The 23,643-nt window shown below is 36.5% G+C and overlaps 1 protein-coding gene across 1 annotated transcript in view; it reads right to left on the reverse strand.

Moving 5' to 3' along the window:
* Window positions 1-23,643, reverse strand: part of BCKDHB (branched chain keto acid dehydrogenase E1 subunit beta) — a 140,816-nt gene that overhangs the window by 71,719 nt on the left and 45,454 nt on the right. The window contains exon 8 of the mRNA XM_086608251.1: window positions 21,639-21,749. Within this exon, the coding sequence (XP_086464377.1) occupies window positions 21,639-21,749 (111 nt within the window). The remainder of the gene's footprint in view (window positions 1-21,638; window positions 21,750-23,643) is intronic.

The raw sequence follows: 23,643 nt of genomic DNA on the forward strand, positions 1-23,643 counted from the left end.
GCTTTAAAACACTCTTGTCCTGAGTCAGAAGTCATCTAAATCTCTAAGCAGGGAAAAACATTCCTAAGTTGATTCCCATTCCCTGCATCTAACCATCTAACCACAGATGGTCCATGCTCCTGAAGTTCTCACAAACAACCCAGACATCTTTTCAATTACCCTTATGATGCACGCAAATAGCAAGTGAAAGTTAAAAGGAGATTTCTCAACCCAAAACTAATCTGCAGCCTTCTAAAAAGAGACATAGATGTTTAAAATGGTTGTTCTAGATCTTCAAACTTTCATAAATCCAGAGTTTGGCTAAAATAATGAACTGAGCCCTAACTCGGTATTCTCTAGTTGCCACATGTTTACAAAACATTTTAGATACAGAAGAAGGGAACATCAACAAGTTTCTAGCCACCAATAAACACCTGGGAAGATGTCTTTCAAGTGTGTGGGGTGAGCACCACCTTGTTGACATTCTTCATGTCAACCATCTTTTTCAAGATGGTTGACATCTTGAAAGATGATGAAGTTGACATCTTGAAAGAAGATCTAAAAGAATCACATCAAGGAAGACCAGAGTATATATGCTAAATCTAGCCAAATAAAGCTAGTGTATTTTATAATATAATCTGAATAACTGTTCTGAGAAGCTACACTACACTTCAAAAAAAATTTTCCACCAAAACTCAATCAGAAACGGGACTTTCAGCATCTATGCATCCAGCATCTGCTTCTTTTCTATTTCCTGAACTTAACTTCATTTCTGATAGTACAAATTCATACAGCTCATCACAAGACAGATGAATCCATTTCACTGCAGCTGATGAAGGCACTTATGTCTCAGATTCATTGGATTTAGCATCTGAATTACTAACATGGATTATATGGGAAAACATGAGGTAATACAATGGAGAGATCTGAGCAAAATAATCACTAAATAAGTTAAGAAAAATATGAAGTAGACCAAAATGGTCAAGTAGATGTCTGAAAATGAGACCTGTGTCATCTCTGAGCCCTTTCAAAAATAAGCATTAGCAGGTGTATAATGATGTGGTATTTGAATGATACAGATTGTTCATAGAATTTTGTGCCAAATATCTTGCAAACCTGTGTTTTAAAAATTACTGTATCCTTTGTTTATGTTCTCCTGAATGCATTTTTTCTGTGTTACTTCCCATTTAAATTAATTTTTCTGAAGCAACAACCAATTTCTCTTCTCTTTTTATTCTGTCAGGGTTATATTTTGCCCTATTTTCCCTTCTATTTTTTGTGCTCTCTTCATCAAAACCATCTAAGCAATCCTCATCTCATTTCTTCTTCAATCTCCATTCTTTTCTACCAGTTACACATTCTCCGTATCTGACCTACTTCAACTTGAGTAGGAATTAATAGTCATTTTCAAGGTTTATATGAATTTTCAGCCTTTTAGCCAAGGAAGTGAGAGTTCTATGACCTGATCTTATATTTCTGTCCATTTGTCAGTCTTCTGGTAGTCACTCTGCAGCCAAATGTAAGTCTTAAAGATATTAAGTTCCTGCAAGCTTGGTAAAAATCAGCATCTCTGAGTGAGGGAGATCAGTACTCCTGCTAACTTAGTATCCCAATAAAAGACAAGCTGCACTTAACACTATCTTTCCCACAGCTCTTTCAGCAACAAGTAAGCAACAATAAACTGTCTTTATTGGTACTTTTTGTCTAGCCAGTCATTTAGAAAGGAGTTGAGCATCCTAATGTAGGGTAAATGGAGAATATGGAATGGTGGAAGGTAGGAAATACAGAACACAAATCCATAGAAAACCAGGCTTCATTACTCATGCAGTAATTATTTTTCATTCTTTGTCATAATTTTGTTATCAAAAGTAAAAAAAAATTCATTTCTATGCCTTCATAGCATTGCATGGGAAGAGAAAAGATGGTAAGGCCAAATGAAAAATCTATGGAACCTGCACCTCAAAGTTCCATGGGGTTTTTTTTTCAAGCTTTCATTTCATGGAACATTTCTACTATGTTGTTGAGATTTTTAAATCATTAACACAGAGGTATCACTCAGTAATTTTCCTGTAACTGTTTAAATTAAATTTCCATCAAAATACCATGAAACATGAAACAATAGTTATTTCCTATTTAAGTAACAACTCTATTCCTTCTACTACAATAGCCTTAGTTTGATCTTTTTGATGTGTCTCACTCAATCCAGTAATTTGGATTTAACTTATTTTTCCCCACAAGAGTGACTACAGTTGCAATGCTTGGGATAAAGGTAAAACATTACCTTTCAATATCAACTGCTTAGGTTACATCATATAGCTTCAGACTTTTTGTCACATACAATTGGTCCAGAAAACAGGAAAAGTAAAAACTGCAAATTTATATAGACTGAGTTATCGTGTAAACAAAGGTTAAGAGCCAGCAATCTTTCCTTTACAGATAAACTTGAGTTTTATAATCTATTACTCTATTCTCTGGCAAACGCCACTATTAAAATCTTCCGGCATGTTCCATCAACATCAGTTGGGGACTGAACTGTTGGGGAACAGCACAGGCCAAAGGAACCTGGGGGTCCTGGTGGACAGCAGGATGACCATGAGCCAGCAATGTGCTCTTGTGGCCAAGAAGGCCAATGGCATCCTGGGGTGTATTAGAAAAGGTGTGGTTAGTAGCTCGAGAGAGGTTCTCCTCCCCCTCTACTCTGCCCTGGTGAGGCTGCATCTGGAATATTGTGTCCAGTTCTGGGCCCCTCAGTTCAAGAAGGACAAGGAACTGCTTGAGAGAGTCCAGCGCAGGGTCACAAAGATGATTAAGGGAGTGGAGCATCTCCCTTATGAGGAAAGGCTGAGGGAGCTGGGTCTCTTTAGCTTGGAGAAGAGGAGACTGAGGGGGGACCTCATTAATCTTTATAAATATGTAAAGGGTGACTGCCATGAGGATGAAGTCAGGCTCTTCTCACTGGCATCCAGTGATAGGACAAGGGGAAATGGATATAAGCTGGAACATAGGAGGTTCTGCTTAAACATGAGGAAGAACTTCTTCCCAGTAAGGGTAACAGAACACTGGAACAGGCTGCCCAGAGAGGTTGTGCCTGGACACGTTCTTGTGTGATCTAACCTAGGTGGTCCTGCTCCGACAGGGGGATTGGACTAGATGATCCTTTGAATCCCTTCCAATCCCTAACATTCTGTGATCTGTCTTGCATATCCAAGCTAAAACTAATAAAATCTTCAGATTGCACTAAAATAAGGAATTCTTCCCATGCTCAAAGGCATTAAAAATGTTAATCATTTGCCTCAACCAAATTCATTTTCCATTTCCATTAAGTTTACCGGTCTTTGTGCAGAAATGAGATGCTACTTAGAGCTATAGTAAACCAATAATATTTGGTGGGTTAGCACAGGACAATAAAGCAATAACATACAAAGTGACCTGGAAACTGTCACAAGATATATGCATTTTTCGTTGACGTCAATGGAAGTCTCTTCAATGACAAACACCAAATCAAGCCTCATGTTTGAGACAGACATTTCTGGACACACAATAGAGCTACATTTAATTGCTACATTGAATCTTTTACACAAGTGTTAGCCCAAGAACCACTACTTATAGTCATTTTAAAACGTACACAAAGAAAGTATATCCATAGACCAAGGAAGACATTTTACTTTTAAATAGCCTCTCCTGATGAGCTGAAAAAATAGTGAAAGTAACCTGGGAAAAACAGCCTGCTTCCATTAATTGGTATAAATTTTTCCATTGTACTGATCACCATAGCATCAAAATGAGTCAGCAGCACAAACAAATTATCAGCATTAAGAGTTTATAAATATTCCATCTCTATTTAGTGTATACTACTCAAAGAAACAACTCTTTGGTTTCTTGTATTCAACCTGATACGCAGACATTAGCATTTTTCATTTAGACCAACAGCTTAAAACGTGTACTGAATCCTTTACATGTTTATCAACTGAAAGACAGCAATCATCTTTGTACATGACAATAAATAATCAAAGCCTGTAAGTCAGTCACTTCAGAGTTCTGAATATTGCTGTATAACAGGTTTTGTTCCCTCCTTTCTGCTTATTATGTATTATTAACATATCTGAGGCAGTGTTTACTCTAAACACTTGGAAATGTGATAGTCTTAGACTCATTGTTACACAAAGATTTTTCTCTTAAATCACTAAGGCAGTTTTTATGTTCAATGGTAGACGTGATGCAGACAAAACCATGAAGTTGGCTCAAGAACCATACAAGGTGCAAATGAGCCCTTCTTGTCTGAAGCTTTGATTTCCTAATGTAATGCTACTGAATAACACTCATTCCAAGAAATGAAATTTATTTCAGAAATTAATTCTGCATCACTGTAATCATTGAAATGTCTGTAGAGATCTCCTCATTTACATCCTTTATATATGCAAGGACCAGAGAGAGAAGACATTAAAAAAGGATCTCTAGAAATACCAAGGAGCTTTGTACACCTCGGAGCATGTCAACGAAAGAAGCGTGACCAAACTTGTCAAGCAAGGAAAATTATATTGACTAGAATATTAACTCATTCTTGGAGAACAATAATTGCAGAGCCATAGATCCATTATGGATCTTTATAAATCTTGGTTTGGTAGTGGAAAGGGCCAGAGAGAAGATCAATTATCCAGCATTGTAGGTGATAAACAAGATGCGGTTGTTTACTTGTTCTCTCCATTTTCCTACTCTGAGCAACATTTTCATTTGTTTGCAGAAAACCACTGTACACTCTCTTTCACAGAAGCACATCAAGTTACTGCTCAATAACAAAATCTGTGTTCTACGATATTCTTTGGAGTTCTGTTTTTGCAAAAAGATTTTCATGATCAGGTTTATCAGTTTCTAGATTTCTCAGGTAAGATTTTCTAGAGTAGAATGTGATCATTTTAGAGACAGACTGTTGCTTAGCCTTTGTTGTCACTTGTTTTCCTCAATGGAGAACTGGTAAAGCAGATATTAAACAGCATGCAAAATTCAGAAAATTGCAAAAAGGGACTAAGTGGTTGTATTGTAGTGCCTTGAAGAAAATCAGACAAAATATCTAAATCTTTAAAAGCCACTGGAAGCCCAAAACTATGAACATATTTACATTAGACAACATAGGAAAACAGAGAGATTAACACATATTTTATAAATGGCACAAAGAAATTAAGTAACTTGCCAAATATCCCAGGTAGGATGTGACAGAAAGGACTTGTAACTAAGGCACTTGACTAATGCAAATCACAAGCTCTCCCTCTATACTGCCACATTTCTAATGATGTTTAGTTACAAAAGCATTGAGCCTCTCAATTACATAATTTTAAATAAACAAAAGACTTTGAGTAATCTAAAGACTAGCATTTCTGTATTTTTTTTCTTTATAAGTTTGTCAATGTATACAAGATAGACAATATTTTAAGAAAGTATACGGTGAAAGTTTCAAACTTCATCACAACAGCAACTTCCTCAGTACTTTGCTGAATCATTAGCTTGCTCAATTGTGTTGGTTCTGACATTAATTTAGGTGATAATGAAATAAAGATGAAACTAATAAAGAACACAGGAGGGAGGGGGAATCTGAGTCTTAACTTGTACTTTATAGTGATCTTTATTTTGATCTTTTCGCAATACCGGGAAAAAAATAGTATTTTATTATCATGGACGATGTCCCTGCCCATGGCAGAGGGGTTGGAACTACACAATCTTTAAGGTCCCTTCCAAGCCTAACCATTCTATGATTCTATGAATACAGGTCAGAAAACTACCTAACACTATGATGTTTTAAGTAAAACAAGTTACAATCTTATTAAATATTTGACAACTAGTGAAGTCACAGGAAAAAAAAAAAAGAGCTAAATTTACCTTTTTTAATAAGCAAATTCCAACATGACACTAAGCAATTTCTGAAATAAGAAAAGTTCCATATATTAGCTTTTCAATTACTCCAAGTAATTACCCGAAGAAAATGTCTACATTTTGCAACATTTCATTAGTGCAAGCAAACGTAATTAGGTAAAACAACCAAGATCTTTAAGGTTTCACTTCAAAACAGCTACATCAATCATGATGATACTTTTTAAATCTAGATGCATACATACCCAGTAACATATGCATTAACTACTTTATATACATTTCAATTGTCCAGTAGAATGGACAATTTACACGTGACTAGGTAGACAGATTATTTTGATAGATTTCTTTTCTTTCACAGGAAAATGAAACTATAAAACTATATTAACACAAACTGCTGAAAGTATTTTTAAGATCTAAATATCACATTTTCCTCTAGTCAGTCCATAATTTAAAACGTCATTAAGCTCTAAGCCAAAAAAAATGATAGCATAAAAAGATTTCTCTAATGTCAACAAAACACTGTAGCTAGCAATTAGAAATTAATTGTTTCCACAGGCTTTTTAAAGTGCAACATTTGTTGCCATCATATTGCAAATAGTTCAACACTAACAAATGGAAAATCAAAAGTCACATTGCTGGGCTTAATTATCAAAATTCCTTTTTTTCTCCTCAACTCTATTTTCCCTATAGGAAGAAGCAGACAGAAAAGAATCACACTTTCTAAAGTTATTAAAGAAATTGAAATTGCTAAGAGAAATCTTTCAAAACTAAAAAAAAAATAATAATTCAGCTTTTGCTTTTGGTGCTAAAACAATGAACCAGTTTGCTGGCAACTGGTCATTAACTTTTTAAATTCGAAATAAACCCCTCTTTTGCAGGAAAACCATTTAAGCCTTTTTTCCTTAAGAAATTTGTAATCTTCCAAACACAGCACTATTGCGAACTTCAAAGTCTAGTTAACATGTCAGTAAATGCACCACAAATGCCCGAGATGATAATATAGTATAGATAAGTACTTAGCGGTAACGCTTGACCACATGCCAAAAGAGTGGTTTTCCAGTTTTGCCATTTGCAGACCAAGAAAAGTAATAAAACTGGCAATACTTTAATTATTTTTTTTTAGCTGGATGGAGAAATCGTAATGCGCACTTACAGCACGAGCATTATACTGCAACCTAGTGGTTATCAATTACCACTTAATGTTTTTCTCATCTAGAAGGTTTGATTAGCATTCTCTGTAAACAATTGCAAGTCTTAAGCTGCAAGACATAAACCAAAGTACAGTTCCAACTTACAGCACACTGCACTGCTGATCTAAGTAATGTGACTATGGTTTAAATGGAATATTGCTCAGGCAAGTGGATAAATACCTCACATATGGCTCAAATGGAACAAAGAACAAATCGCATGATCTTAAAATGACATCATTGTAAGCATTTATAATGCTGGCAGCCCCTTCTCTTCATGAGATTTAGGCCAAACGAACAATTCCCCTCACATCACCTGACTTTAAAAAGTGATAAAGATTATTCTAATGTTTAACATAGCTATTTTAGATTGCTTCAGATTAAGACCTTCCTGCATTTTTCTTACACGTTATCTTTCATACTCTATCTTCAAAGAGACAAGAAAATGGCCTGAACTAATTCCTCCTAAGACTTCTTTGTTGCAATGAAATTTTATAAATAAAAATCGCACCTTTTTTAAATTAAACAAACTTGCAAAATAACCGTGTAACACCAGCACCTCTAGCTCACAAGCTACAATGCTGATTGATGGCAAAAGCATTTGCAGTGTAATTACACGAGTAGAAAAGTAGAGGAGGAAGAACAGTGCAAATGACAGAATAAAGGAAACGTATTTTGTACTAGTGTTTACCAAAAGCCAAGAGCACCTGACTGCCTTGCATAGCACTGTAGTGAGATTCATCACGCAGTAAGTAAAATCACAACACTTCCAGAACTATACAGATGGGCAGTTCTTAGTCAAGTGATGGGCAGAAGAAGAGGACATGAATCAAGAATATGACATCCTAGTACTGCCAACTGAATATCCTGCTTTTATCTCAGATGCCACTGGTCCATCCTGCTTGTCCTACCACTACAGCCTAATTTCTTCCATTTTCAAAGTAACAATGACATATGCCATAGCTCGGAATACTTCCATTCATTTGGCTCCTTCTTGTCCAGTATCTACAGCTTTAAATAGATTGTACTTCAAGTACAAGGGCTAGAAATTAACATAACACATCCCTGAAAACAGATACCTGAAAGAAGAGAGCAACAAGAGCTGCAGCAAATGTTGCAATAGTAACTCCTCCCACTCTTTGTGTTTGGAAGAGACAAAGACAACCACTGGACTTAAAGACTATTATTCTTTTTCTTTTTCCTCAGTGCCTAGGAGAAGAATCAAGTTGAACAGCAGCAAAGCTTTCCTCTTTTTCAGCACAGAAAGCAGAATACACTCAGGTGCCAATAATGAAAAGGTACCAAGATCTCCAGAGATATTTAAAGTAAATTAGCTGAGGATCTTCCAAAAGACAAAGCCACATGGGTGCTACAGTATCACTAACCAGTAGCTCTATCCATTTTCTTCAATTTAAAGCAACTGCAACTTGAAACTTACCCTAGAATATTATAAAACTTGACATAGAAAAAGAAAAGCTATCAGTTATTTAAAAAATATTATTTTTAAGTAGTCTTTAATACAAGAATAAAATACTAAATTATGACTTTCCCACCTTAAGTTACAATTAGCAATAAAGTAAATTATACAAAATCTTATTGTTTCCAATAACGTTACAGAAACTCATGGTCCCTTTCAGATAAGATTGCTCTGTAACCCGCCCAGGAAACTGAAACCTAGACACTAAAATTAAACAGTCTAGTTGACCATAAAATTTGCAAAGCAATATGAAGGCATTCCATACTGTCAGCCATTGCAGAGAACTGTTGCGGACTACTGGTGTCTCAATCTTCGGGGATCACAACCCAGAAGGTTGTTGTGATCTTCCTTGTATATCAGAAGGCTCTATCACACTCCAAAGGTCCTTGTCACAACCAAAGGCTTCCAACAGAGAGCTTCAAGATGCTGCTCTCCAGGGGCTCCTATCACTCCAGTCTCCAGGAGGGAACTGCCCCACTCCCTCTTGGGAGTGCCCCACCTTTATTCATCCATGAGTCACGTGGTTTCCGGTTGACCAACGTGACTCACAGCACCTGTCCTAACGAGGCACAGGTGCTTTCTATTGTAATAGTCAGGAACTCCCCCAACAAGAACTAGTGTAACACTGAGTTTAAGCTGAATGTAAGAGTCGTAACAGGTGAGTACAGGTGTTGCACAGCAATGACACCTATCAAAGCTGCACTGTCACCTCGGTAAAGGGGAGGTCGGCTTAATGAAAGTCACTACGTAAAACATTCAAAGCAAAAAAGGGAGCAAGGTGACTGATACGCTGTTAAATACGCTGCTACACATGGAAATGCTGGTGCAATAGTTCTCTTTCTGTAGCTCCTGAAAAGTCTATTAAACCATTTAAATAATACAAGCCTGCATCTCCTATACAAAGTTATACAACTCATCTACAGACAGATGTCTGCATAAAACAAAGCAGCAGTGTAACCTTCAACTATAACTTCATTACAGGATGAAATGTAGAACAAGCCTATAACACACATTCTCTGTTTTGGAACCACTTTTTTCCACATCCCTGAATTTCTTCCACAAGAGTTTTTCCTCCAGGCATTGGAGGACATCTTTTTCTTTCTTCTCCATCCTTAATTTCACTTTTCACACAGCTTCAATACACTCCCAACTTTGCTTTAGGTTCACTTTTTTCAGCGTAGGTACAAATGCTCTAAATAGATGCAGAGGACTATACAGGTATTTTATTATAATTACAGGTTCCAGCAATGTCAGTCACAGTCATTATACCCCACCAAAAAAATAATATAATGCAATCAGAGGCTTCCCAACCATGAAGCTAACAATTATCTACCTAGTAAATCAAACTTGTTTGAGTGGTATCCATAATCCATGAGCACCCACCAAGGGAGTTAGGTGAACCAATTCAGTATTGCTATTCTATCAGAACTCATGACAATCGAAATGGGCAAGATAAACAGCTCAGCCAGCAGATTAGACCATGCTTTGAGATATGGATGAATAATTTTAACAAATGTAACCCCTCAAGCAAAATCCCCACAAAGAACAAACAAACCTAGCTTTTAGGATAACACCCAGTATGGGGAAGCCTGAGCAATTAAAGTCTGGCAAATTTATATGGAACTAAATTTTCCATAGGTCTTTTAGACAGTTTTAAGTACAGACAGAGCTACTATATTCCCTTTTAATTAAAAAAAAAAAATCTATACACAATTGAGCTGGGACAAAATTTTTCTGAATTTTATTATTTGCTTTTATGTTAAAAAAAAAGTCCTCAGAAAGTTCTGAAATATACACATCAGTTTAAAATTCTCAAAAAGGCACATCAACTGAAACAATTTCTAAATAGTAGTAGTAACAGTTTTAAATATCAAAAGCATATTTTGTAAATATAAAGAGGTAGAAAAAAAAACTAGTCTGACTTGTCTGGGGGGTGGGGCAGAACTTCCAAAACTGTTTTTCCTATGTGTTAAACCACTATATAGTCATGCAATAATAAAAGTCCATGCATCTCACTCTAGGACATTTTTCATGACATTACAGGACAGTAATTTTTTTTTTTTTCCTATATCCACATGTAAAACACCCATCAAGCCCATGCAAATTCTGTCCTACTCTATCATACTATTAAGTGAAATATCATAAATTTCAGGACAGTGTAACTTACATACAAAGAATAAACAAGCAAATTGAACTAAGCTGAAAACCTTGCAATCTCCATCTGATAAAAATAGTAATAAAGAACTTACTAACATATATTCAGAAAATCAAACACTTCAACATGGTAAAGGTTTTAATGTGTGTCAGAGCCTTCCAAAGGTGTGTAACAAGAAAAATATAACACAGGATAATACACAAGAAAATAATTGTTTTCTATCATAATGAGTCAATTAGGTAACCAAACATTCAGGATTTCATGCATTAATTCAGCTCATCAGATTTACAGGGGGAAAGAGTCAAACAGGCTAAAAAATTTTCCAGAGACTCAGGGGATTTTAGGAGTACTCTATAGCAGATTAACAGAAAAAGTTTACCATAGAATATACTGAGTTTACTTAGAAGAAATCCTTTGACTTTGGTAAGCATTGTTGTGTGACAGACCAAAATGAAAGCAGTCCATAAGTACACGCCCTTTAGCACAAAACAAAGATAAGAGGGAAGGTAAATGGTTTGTCCAGTCCCACCTTAGTAGCATTGGAAAAGGTAACAGCATAATGAAAACTAAGTCTAATCCATATATCTATCAGGTCAGCATTTAGCCTGTCAGGTACAGCTCTGAGACCTTTGGTAAATATCTTAATGAGCAAATGTCTTAATGAAAAGTAAAAGTCTTATTAAAAAAAAATAAATTAAAAAAAAATCAAACAACATTTACATTTGGAAATCTCAGCAGTCTATATAGTCTATGCAGGCTACGTTTGTATTATAAGCATTTCAGATTGCCTTCACAGAAAGCTCACCGTGTAAAGAAAAATACAATAAGCCAAATACAAAGCATTATGCTATTATTAAATGCATATGCTATTACACAATAATTCAGTAAAAAGCAGATGAAATCTTAGCATCACAAATTCCAATATTATCTTAAAAACTACAAAAATATTGCAGAAATACTTAAAACTACATTCCCTGAGGAAAGGTTAATAATACATAAATTATTATAAAATACTTTATATTTTATATAAAATATAAAAATACATAAGAATCTATAGCATCTGAATCCTAAAAAAATAATTTTAAAAAATAGCTGGCTCAACTAAGTGATAATAGCAGGAGAAATAGCTACAGACCTTTAAAGAAAGGCAATACTGCAGAGAAGTAATAATTATCTCTATGGAAGAATGATTCATATATGATTACCATCGTGAAACTTTATCCCAACGTCCATTAGAATTCAATCGGCATCAGTTGCAATGGAAAAAAAAATAAAAACACATATTGGAGCTATAAAATAGCTTCTAACTATAGACTACACACCACTACTCATTTATTTGCCTAAGTGCCTTTAAATGTGAAGCTTGTAATATGGAATGTGGGCAAAAGGGAAAAGGTTTTGAGGAATTCATGGACTGTATCATCACTATATTCATCAATCTTAACAAAAACTACACACAAATGCCTTTTCTCTATTTAATCAAGGTTTTCGGACTTTCTCTCAAGTACCGCTTAGCAATACACACATGAAAACCAGCGACATGGGATTTTAAAGATTAAGAACTACTTTTATATTGGGAAGGAGAAAGGAGAAAACAGAACTACATATACACGAACTCCTCAGCTTTGAGGTTCTTCCCTGAAACAAGATGCATAGGAACAAACAACAAGGCTGCCATTCAAAGCTTTCTTGAAACAGAAGAGCAAAAGATGTTAATAACTGGTTTCTAAAATGGTTATATATATTCTCACAATTTTAAAACAACTGCCTGCAAGCACGGTTCCAGTCTTCTGCTTCTGGAAGCCAAGCAACAGCCTACGGCATGCTCTAGCAACCTGAAACTATAAGACCAAAAGACACAAGTTTCTTATGGAAACAGTGACAAAGTTAACTGTCATCATGCACGCAGTACATCTTTAATCACATTTTATAGGTACAAGATCCCTTCAGTAAGAAATCCAAGAAGCAACATGTAAAATGGCAGAAGATCAAGAATAGATAGCCAAGAAACATAAACCCGACCCCAGGATACCTGCATTACAACTGTACAGTTCAATGCCTGGTGAGCCCAGTTAATGAATAAAAAACCCACATCAGGCTCACTGATCTTGATTTTCCTTTAATCACAGTCCAATTAGATGAAGTAAACTTAAAGTAATGGGAACAACAAGCTGATAGACCAATAGGCCTGTCAGGACACGATGCCTATCACATACGTGATACCAAGGATCTACTTATTCAATCACTTTAATGACAACAGCTGACAAAAATGCCACCTATGCATAAAGGAGAAAGCTCTAATACACACTGTAGAAATGGCTCCCATCAAATGGCCTCGATGGAAAACAGGCACAGAGTTTGCCCTAATCTGCTCTGCAGTGCTGTATTACCCGCTGGTTCCCACGGCAGCTGCTTTCTCTTTTGCTCAGATTTGCTCTTTCCAACGAGAGGGCAGATGTTTTCTCAGCCTGCTGAGCATTTATGTTGACCTCTGTGGGAAGAACCTTTCCTGTAGAAGAGCAAAGCAACACCAAGTGCCCAGAAGAACACACACCTTTTTGCTTGTTTGTAGTACAGGGTCCTAAAGAAGCAAGCTCAGAATTAATATCGTTGATAACGTCAATCCATAAACTATGTTTCTGCAAAGACTGCACTACTTTTTTGCAAAATTCAGAGTTACCTAGGCTCACAGTAACCCACAAGCCCTTAATGCTGCAGTTCAGTTTACAGTGCTTTTATTACTAAGTCATGAAGGAATAATTCTCAGCATGTCTTTGCACTACAGTAGCAACAGTTCAGAGAAAGTTAGGATATGACCAATTAGATGATAAATGCAAATGTTTATCTTCATGCCTGGCAAATACTTGCCTTCTAAATAATAAAAAAGCGCAAAAATGTGCATTTGAAAATTTTCACTTCCAAAAGTAAAAATGGCAGATTGATACCAATCAATTTAAAGCTTAAATAACATGCTCAGCTCAATTCAGGGTAAATAAAATACAGTAATTCGCACAATCCATTAAGAGTACTTAATCCTGAGCTAGATTTCCCAATTCCAGTAACACATGCATTTCAATATAAAAAAACACTACAACCACAGAATTTTACCCTGAATGTGACCAGTGAAGCACTGGGAAGTGTGCCATTGGCTTTTTAATCAATACCACACCATCCAAGAGTTCATCGACAGAAAAATCCACACAGCCTAATTTCTCCAAAGCTTCCAAGCAAATCTGTTAAGTATAAGGAAGGGAAAAGAAGCTTTGTCTGAAAACTTCATTTCTGAAAGGGAGAAAAAGTATCTTTAAATAGATTTGTAGGTTACAAAGTAACAAATTTTATAGATATTTCATATACATCTCATGTTTCAGTTCCTTGAGCAGCACCCTCTGTGATAGCTTGGCCTTTCGGTAACAACACAGCCTATCAATCACGTAGTAGAAGAGTGTTACCTGCCTGGATAGGAACTGACACCTTTGCTGCGGCTGCAATAAATGCAGATGTCTGCATGCAGATGCAACAGCTGGGGAGTCAGCAGAGCATGGTAAAGGCAGAGGTTTTGTTATCAGCAATATGTGTTGAGAAGCACATTAATCTCATGTGTTCATGTTTAGAGTTGAAGGTAAAAAGCGGAGAGATAACTCCCGATCCCAACTCCTTCATACATGAATTAAACACACAGAAGTAGGATGCTGATGTTACAATGAGTACAGAATAAACACACATTATCTCCCTCAAAAAAAAGGAATCCACTCTATGGACAGCTAACTCCTCTCTCTTTGAATCGTAACCATTCTATCACTCATATTCCAGCCCTGGGGAATAGAGCAAGAGGTTAAAGAATTTTTAACCTGAAATCAGTGAAGACTGTCAAAGCGAAAAAGAGCCTTAGCAAATTTTTTTCACTGGCCATGAAATGACACAGTGCTTTGAGAATGTATATATAGACAAGAGGCCCAGTAACCTAAAGACAGCTTTCACTGTTACATTTCCTAAGGAAGAAGTAAAGGCAGCACATACTCTTCAAACAAGTTTATGTCACTTTTCTAACACAACACCACAACTTTTTATGCTGATCTATTCAGCTACATATTGGCAGCTGATGTTGGGTTCATTTTCAATCCTCTAGAGGTAAAGCACAAAGAATTCCATTGTGTCTCATGCATGCACAAGCTGTACAATCTATTCCATTCTTATTGTGAAAGGCTTTAGAAAGATTACAGATCAGTGTGAGTTTTCATGTATATAAAATTCTTTCGTCACTCAATAATAAGTAAACTGCTGACGGACTTGCCTTGCAAAAGGATTGCTATCACTTCTCCAAGGGAAATCTCCAACTTCTATCATGAAAAATTAATTCTAAATAAAACCATTTTTCCTCTTTTTAGGAAGAGATCTATAAATAAGGACAGCCTGTATGACACTACTGAGATCTTACATTTCTTCCACATGGCTGAAGTAAGTGGCTATGGTTACTGAGCAAAAATATCCTAAAAAAAAAAAAGTTTCAAAAACCTTCTGAAGTCAACAACCTAAAATAACTACATGTATCCACCCAGGTATCTCACAGGACATCACATCACTCTGCAATGTTATGTAGAGAGTGCAAAAAGCAACCTGACATGAGCACAAAGGTGGAGGTTAGGACACTCATTGCATCAAGTCTGCAGTGGATCCAGGCTTCCCAACTAAGGCACGATGAAAGGCTTACTTAAGAACCTAAACACAGTTCATACACACAGCCTAAGCAACCACAACAAATAATATCCTTCAGAGACTGAAGCGTGCTTTGAGCACACTGATAATCTGCTAACATTAACCGTCAGCAAAGTATCTTGGTCCTGGGGACAAAAGCTTATGAGCTACTCAGCTTTTCAATTACAGACGGTGGTAGGGCACATGTTGAAGAGGAGTAAGACCTGGATTCAATGCCTTGTCGGTACACAGGTGCTTCAATCCAATCTTCCATCTCTGTGGGGTGTGACCTTGCTATCAAATTATAGAATAAACTATAATTTTATATAATGAGATCAGCCTGCTCATATTCTATTGCTGTTATTACCCTAAATCGTACTGAATAAGCAGCAGACAACAGTAAGAAAGAAAACAAAAGGGAAAGTGATCATTCCTGTAAGGAGGGAAGTCTCCAAAAAGAAAAGGTCCTGGGTTCCCATCTTTGTCTTCAGAATGCCATGTTTTATTAAAAGGCTGTACAGCGCAAAATGCATCAAAATCTGGCAGATTTAACTAGTGACACTTTCAGTGCAATCTGAATCTTTTGAGAAGAATAGCCCAAGTTTAAGTGATCATGACATACAAGCAAACTAGCTCAAACCTGAGCATATAACTAGAAAAGTGATATATTAAAAACAGTCCTTGCCATCATCAAAAGAAAACAGTCAGTCAAATGCTTTAAAAAAAGAACTAAAACAATTATTTGGTACAAACACTTCATAAAATTCAGAAAAATAATCGCTTCAGAATTTAGTTTTCTAAGCACATGAAAACTCAAGATATATAAAGCTCAGAAGAGATATCACATCAAATTTTCAAAGCACTGAGCCTATCAAACAAAATATGCACAAAAGTCACAACTTCAGCAGTTTGAAATATGTTCAGAATGACAAATTCTGATTGAATATATACAACTAAGGAATATATCACATTTTATGTAGTTTAACTTTTTTACCTGTCTGGATTTCTGTGAAAAGCAACAAAGTATAAAGTACTAACTAAAGGTTAGGTCTAAACTAACTTAAGTGACTTTAAATATTTCTTGTATGTCATTTTAAGCTGTCAGCCTGTAAAAATCCATGATTTCTCTTGATCCAGAGCAGGAATGCTATTTTTTTTTTTATGAATGCTAGAGAATCTTGAAACAGGCTAGACCAATATTCAGGGGCAATTTATCTCACCTGACTTTACACTACGCTCATCTATCAGGGCTCTCTTAATTTTTATTTTTTTTTTTAAACTTTTAAACCAAGACATTTCCAGAGGGCAATCTATCCCAAAATAGGCTGATGCAACAGCTGGGATGAAGGACCCTCAGGAGATATCCTTTCTATAGAAGAGCTCTATGAGCTACTGTAACTAGTTCAAACTTCCACACTCATTCTTAGACATCTTAAGATTAACGATAGAAAAATCTTGTCCCTGTTCACACATTTACCTGTCCCAGGAATTGCACTGAAGAGAAGGTTTCTATTACTGCTGGGATTCATTCAAAGCCCATGGCAGTCTGCTCGAGGCAGGTGCACCTTCATCTCCTTCTCATGCAGATGGCAAATGCTAACCTGAACATAATCTCAAAATCTTAAAAATGCAAATAAAATACCAGGAAAATTAGGCAGCAATTCTTATTGATGTTCATTATATTTATTTATGTTTGTTTATGTTTCACTCAGCTATATATTCATAAACATGCTCATAGGAGCAATGCAAAGTCAAAGTAGCTGCTTAACTTGGCTAAAAAGAGGCCTCTGGTGGCAGTTGTGAAGTATAACCTCATAGTTTATGAAATATGTATTTTGATAACATAATTTGCTATATAGAAACAGCTACACGAAGCAGACTAAGCAGTTAGATTTGCAGTGAAAATTTTAACATATTACTGCTCGTCTCCAAAGCAATAACCATTTCAGCTCATCCTTCTTCATGCCTACACCACAGGTGTCAAATTAGTCTTAAAGTTGCATATATTTCCATTTAGGTAAAGCATCTCAATTTTAAATAGCTGCACTGAAAACTTCAGTGTTAAACTTATCTCATTTCTAAAGACAGTAACAATTAAGTTAAGGTTATGAGGCGTGCTCCTTGCCCAACGCCAACCGTGATGACTCCTTGACTTTGTTTAAAAACTACACAGACAAGGAAAATTCACATAAATATTTCTATATTAAAATGTAGCGTTTTTTGAGTAAGCATAAGAACAAAATAGGCCTCCAGAGTAAAACATATTATACCGGCAAATGCATACGACCTCTGTAAATTTCAATTCCTTTACTAAAAGTTTCATGACACTGACCCACAGGGAACATGGGGAACTCAAGCATCATGCACATGATTAGAAACAATCACACAGCCTACAGATAAGGCTCTCTGTCTTCCAGAAAGAGCCAGCAGACAGAAGAATCATAAGAATGTGGCAAATTGTAAGAGGTATGTTAAGGTTGGTATGAAAGACGTGAGTGGAGACGTATGTGTGAAGGGACTGAAAGCGGCAGCAGGTCAAGGACTAAAACAACAGCCTGTACCGATCACAAAGGACACCACTCCCAGCAGCAAAACCAAGAGATGTGTTTTTACATCAAAACTCAAAGTCCTGCTCTCCGATAAGATCACAGCACAGACTCCCATCAGCAGAGGACCATGCATCCCATCACCAGCAGAACGGCAGTAAGGTTGTGGCGTATCACATGCACCACCCTCTACCTCTGCATTCAACAGGAGGAGGAGATGATAGCCATAATTCAATCACATATGTAAGACAAGGAAAAACACAAAAAACTTAGCCTGAGGTTTATGGAGGCTGACATAAGCAATAGTCTGATGCAACGGGCAACCTGTAACAGCTGATGATCTGCTTACTGGTTGAACTGGAGTAAAAGCAATCGCAATATCATTTAAGAGCCCGCAAAGAGGACTTAAGCAGACCAATGGACAGCACAGGATTACCTCTGGCATAGCCAACTTTTCTATCACTCTCTTGCTCCTTGACAGTAGTGTCTCAGGAAGAGAGTAACAAGTCCAGTCACCAGAAGTGAGCCTGTAAGCCACTGTCATCTGCAACAGCTGCACCAAGCAGCTCCTCTTGGGATGAGGCTACATCAAATGGCTACAATTATCATTCCCATCCTTCTATTTATGCTGGTGATTACCTTAAAAGTTGTCCACAGCACCATTTAAGTTAGAAAGTTTCAGTGTTGCGTAGTACCAAATGCAAACCACTGATTACTTTCAGCTGAGCAAAACAGACAAGATCAACAGAAAAATATTATTTACTATTTCTTCCATCGGACTGGTCAGCCTGCAACCATACTAACACAAGAGCAATGCTAAAAACATTTACTATTTGGTATCTATTATAATAAATAGCTGAACTGCCTAGCCAATGTGCACTATATTTCTCTTAATAGTAAACTGATTAATAGATTTAAAGCAACAGGTCTATGTGTTCCATTTTCTTATTTATGCCATAGTTACCTTAAAAGATGTTCAGGACAGAACATAAGCTGAAAATCTTCTCTGAATATCTATTTTTAAAGTATAGATATGCAAAACATTGTCCAACTAAACCTGTGCAATTCCTATGCACAGCTGCATTTTTTCCTGACGGCATTTCTGTGCAGGCCCAATCCAACGAAACAGACTTAACTGCTCTTTCAAAGAGAAGCTTTATTTTCATAGAATGTCAGCTCAAATCTTTAAGGAAGGAAAAAAAAAAAAGCTAAAAAAAAAATGAATAATTTTACTTGTCCAGAAGGGATTGCAAAGGATTACTGCCAAAGTTTCTCTTCAGATTGATGACAACAACTCAACACATTGGATTTTTTACAGATAGAAAGTACATCCAAGTAACATGAAATACCCTGCAAACAAACACTGAAAACGCTTCAACCGAGAAGATCAAATTTATATGAAGCAACACATAGCTATGCGTGTAAGTACATAACTTGTTACACATTCACAACTGGACAATAGGACAATAGTTGTGGCTGCCCCATCCCTGGAAGTGTTCAAGGCCAGGTTAGATGAGGCTTTGGGCAACCTGGTGTAGTGAAGGATTTCTCTGCCCATGGCAGGGGGGTTGGAACTAGATGATCTTTAAGGTCCCTTCCAACCCTAACCATTCTATGATTCTATGACACTGCCAATAACAGATGCCCAACACGGATCTTTCCTCCCATAATCTGTTCCATCCAGTCCCACCAGCAGTCCCTCAGACAAACATAACTAAAATTCATACTGCAGAGAAATACAAGCTTTGCCATAGAGTAGCAGACCAATGGCTCTTCTTTATCACATTAAATCTGTTTGTGCTTTACCTGACCAAGAGCAATTCCCTTAGTGAGCAACTACAGAAAGACAAAACACTTGCCTACAGGATTAAGATACTCCAAATAGAGAGAGAGAGAGTGTCAGATAAGGAGGTGTGCCTGATCTACCCTATTTAAACATCTGTACAATCTGACTTAGCTGTAGATATGATACCATATAGCCTTACATTAAAAAGTGCAGGCAGAGAAGGTACTTGATGGAATCACACACCTTTTTCAAGCCCATGGCTTTCCTCATCCCGATGGTTATCTTCACTCAATACACTGCACTTACTAGGCCTGAGTTACTACGCTGCAGACATCTCTCAAGTTTCAGAGTGATTTGATGAACATAAAATAAGCTAGTGTACAGAGACTGAATTAGGACCCAACGAGTTGTTAGCCACAGTCCTGCAAGACTGTGGATTTGCCAGCTTAAGAGAACTCACAGCTCTAGTAAAAGCAGCAAGCATTCTGCTAACCCACATAACTTGTCCGAGTTTAAATCAAGGGATCTACAACCATAAAGTGAAGGGTAAACCTTTGTCTCTGCTCTAATCGTTAATGCTGTAAATAATGCAAAGGCAAAAACACTTGCAGAGCGTTTTGGAGCACTGTAGTCCAAAAGCACGTTCACCAGCATTTGTACTGATGGATGGCAGCCAGGTAGCAGCTCTTCTCTCATAGTTCTCAAGTAGCTTGACAAAAAATGGTTTCATGGAAGAGACTTCAGACTAATTTTCATGAGGTAGCTATGGAAAAGACCTGTCTATAAGAACGCTCCCAAAGCAGCAATACTAACATTTATTTTGCAGAATCTAAGTTTATTCATGTACTTATAATGTTAAAAGTATCTCATCAAACAGGTAAGTGAAAAATTAACGGAAAAAAAAAAAGATTACAGGCACTGTAAATGCATTAAAAAAATTGCTAATTCAGGACAACAGGAAAAAAGTTAAATAATAATCAGGAGCAGGGAAATCAAATTTTCCAGACACAAGGTTTCACTTTAATGACCTCCAGTTTGTTTGCTGGTTTGTTGTGTGAGGTTTTTTTACACTTTTTTACATTTTTAAAAGTGTACTTTGGGATTCCTACCTATATTTACAAAGACCTTTTGGGAAATACTCTCCCTTCCGTTATTCTTTAAGGTCTTTTCTCCCAATAGCTCTTAGCGGCTGAAGAAAAAGCAGTATGGGAGGAAAAAAAAGGTAAGCAGACCAAGGTATATGTAAGTAGAATAACTGCTTCCCACGGTTTCTCAGCATATAGCAATTTAAATTGCACTTTCAGCTGCCCAGTGCTTTGAAAGAAATTCTTTGCAAAATCAGACTCCCATAAAGCAGACAAGGACTGCACAGTATCCATGAATTTCAAACCAGATAGCCTGAGAATAGTAAATGCTGCCTTGTCTCACCAGCCCAAGAATTCACGTACCCTAAATAGAAACATTTATTTCTAGAAATATCGATAAATAAAACTAAAGCACATTATTGCAGACTTAAAACTAGATAAAGGTTTTGGTGTAAGACAGCAGGAAAAAAAAAAAAGATAAAGAATTCACGTGATATTTTTGATCCAAAGACAGCAAAGATGATAGAAAGAGCCAGAAATCACAGAAAAGCAGTTTTCAAGCACAAATCTGATTAAATCCTGCCCTCTTTTCATTCTTCAATGAAAAGAACATGTATTCTAACATTATGAACCCTGAAGCATAATTCCCTTTCAATGCTAAAGCAAATGTTTGGTCCATTTAATGTGCATTTACTCTTCATATGTGATATAGAATAAAAAATATATAATATATACAATATAGAGTAAAAATGTGGGCCTTTAAAAAAAACTTAAAGAACAAAGTCATCATTATTCGCATTTAAATTGTTATTAGTGGTTTTCTTTTCTTTCTGGTGCTTTTAAATTAACATGCATCATTTCCTTACCTTGCAAATGGTCTCTGAATCCCAGGGTAAGATGGTCCTCAGATCAATAACTTCACAGGACACACCAAGCTTTTCTTGAGCCATTGCTGCCACCTCTTTGATCACATGTACCTGAAAAGGCAACATATTATCACCAAGCAAACACTTAATGCCTGTTTAAGATGTTCTAAATTACACATATTGAATACAAGCAGCAATTTAACGTATTGCCTGCACGTTTGGCAGAAGCCCTTTTATTCAGTAATGTAATAAGCATTTTTCATTCTTCTTATTTACTACTTACATCATTCCTAGTATTTTAGCACCACTTCAAAAACTAACTTCAGTGAAGAATCGCTAAAAATAAAACCATGGCTTTCTGGAAAAGTATCTTTCAGTGAGCACTATCAGGCCTCACTATTTTATATTTGTAGTCAGTTCAGGGTTTAGGACAAGGCTTTTTTAGGACTGTAACTAAGCTAAGATCCAAATATATCAGAATAATGTATTTTGATGTAGCAGTCACATGAAATTCTGTAAGAAGCACTACGTACATTCAAAAACATCCCTAGTAACTGCATTTACTACAATTTACTGAAAGTTCAATAGATTACCAAGTGATCATCTCCAAAACATTACCTTATAAATAGTTAGGAGAGACAGTAAGTACTACGTAAAAAATTACCTGTAAACATCCAGTCCTGACCCCTACAATCAAAGCATATTGGCACTAATATGACAATATGACCATTGGACCAATAATAGTCTTCCAACACAGTTTGATACTAACGTTACAAATGTTGCGTTATCTGATTATTATAATTAACACTTCACTAAAACAAAAAAGTATTTCCTTCTAGCAAGAGGCCTGTGCTGAATTGGAACACATGTTATTCACTATCCACCCGTCAAGAAATGTATTTAGCAATATATGTAAGCGTGTCAAAGTAGATGCAAAACAATCCACATCCTTTTCCTAAGATATGTTATGATACGAACCGAAAAGAAAGCAATACTACATACATTCAAAACTATCTTGACACTATGTTATACAACACGTTTAAACAAAACATATTGTAAGCATCGGCTTCCCTAAACCAAACATTACCAAGCAAATGCTCCAGCACAGAAAACACAACTGTTACGACAAAAACTCAGATTATCCTCCAGAAATATCTCAGCAAAAAGTATTCACTCATGAGACATGAAAGTAAAAAAGAATTTCTCAATATGTTGTGGTCAGTAAACTCCGATGTTTTATTATTACTCTTATTATTAGTACATTTCATAATACAGGTTTGGACTGAGGCAGATGACCATCATCGAGCAATTTCTAGGCATAGGTAAGGAGGTGGAGGGCAAGGACAGTGCCCAGTAAGCAATTGGATGAGGTCATCTTGGTCTGGAAGGCAAATTTAACAATATGGACACAGTCAGGCAGTGTCAGTTGCCTGAGGGTCAGAGAGCAGTATTAAATTCTACATAGAGCAAAAATCTATGCTGAATCAAGATGATGACTTTTTAAATATGCATCTACATAATGCAAATATGAATAACTGAACACCAAAGGACTATTTTAAAAGGTAAGTCAATACAAGTATTGTAATAATAAAAAGAAAAAATAGCTTGCAGTGTTTTTCTTTAAACTTCTGACACATCAGTGGCTGTAATAAGAGGGTTTGAGAATTTTCTACATGACACACAGGATGGACGTTTCTGCCGTTTCTCTGATCCGTACGTGAGAATGCGTACTTAGTTCACAGGGGATAAGGATTAGTTAATGATCATAAAACACTGAGCACGACTGGAGAGGAACTAAAAGCCTTTACCGCCTCTCATTAGTACCCCTCAGGAAAGCAAGCGTCAGGCAACCTCACCAGAGCAGCAGCTGCCAAGCAACTACCTAACGCCCGAAATCACAAGAGAAGTAACCAGTGAGTACGTGCGATCACTCTGCCTATTGACAATAAACTCCGGACTGGTTGCACATTTAGCAACCAAGTTCCAAGTTTATGTACACAACCTG

This window comes from Tauraco erythrolophus, chromosome 2, assembly GCF_009769465.1.
Source record: "Tauraco erythrolophus isolate bTauEry1 chromosome 2, bTauEry1.pri, whole genome shotgun sequence".
NCBI lineage: Eukaryota > Metazoa > Chordata > Aves > Musophagiformes > Musophagidae > Tauraco > Tauraco erythrolophus.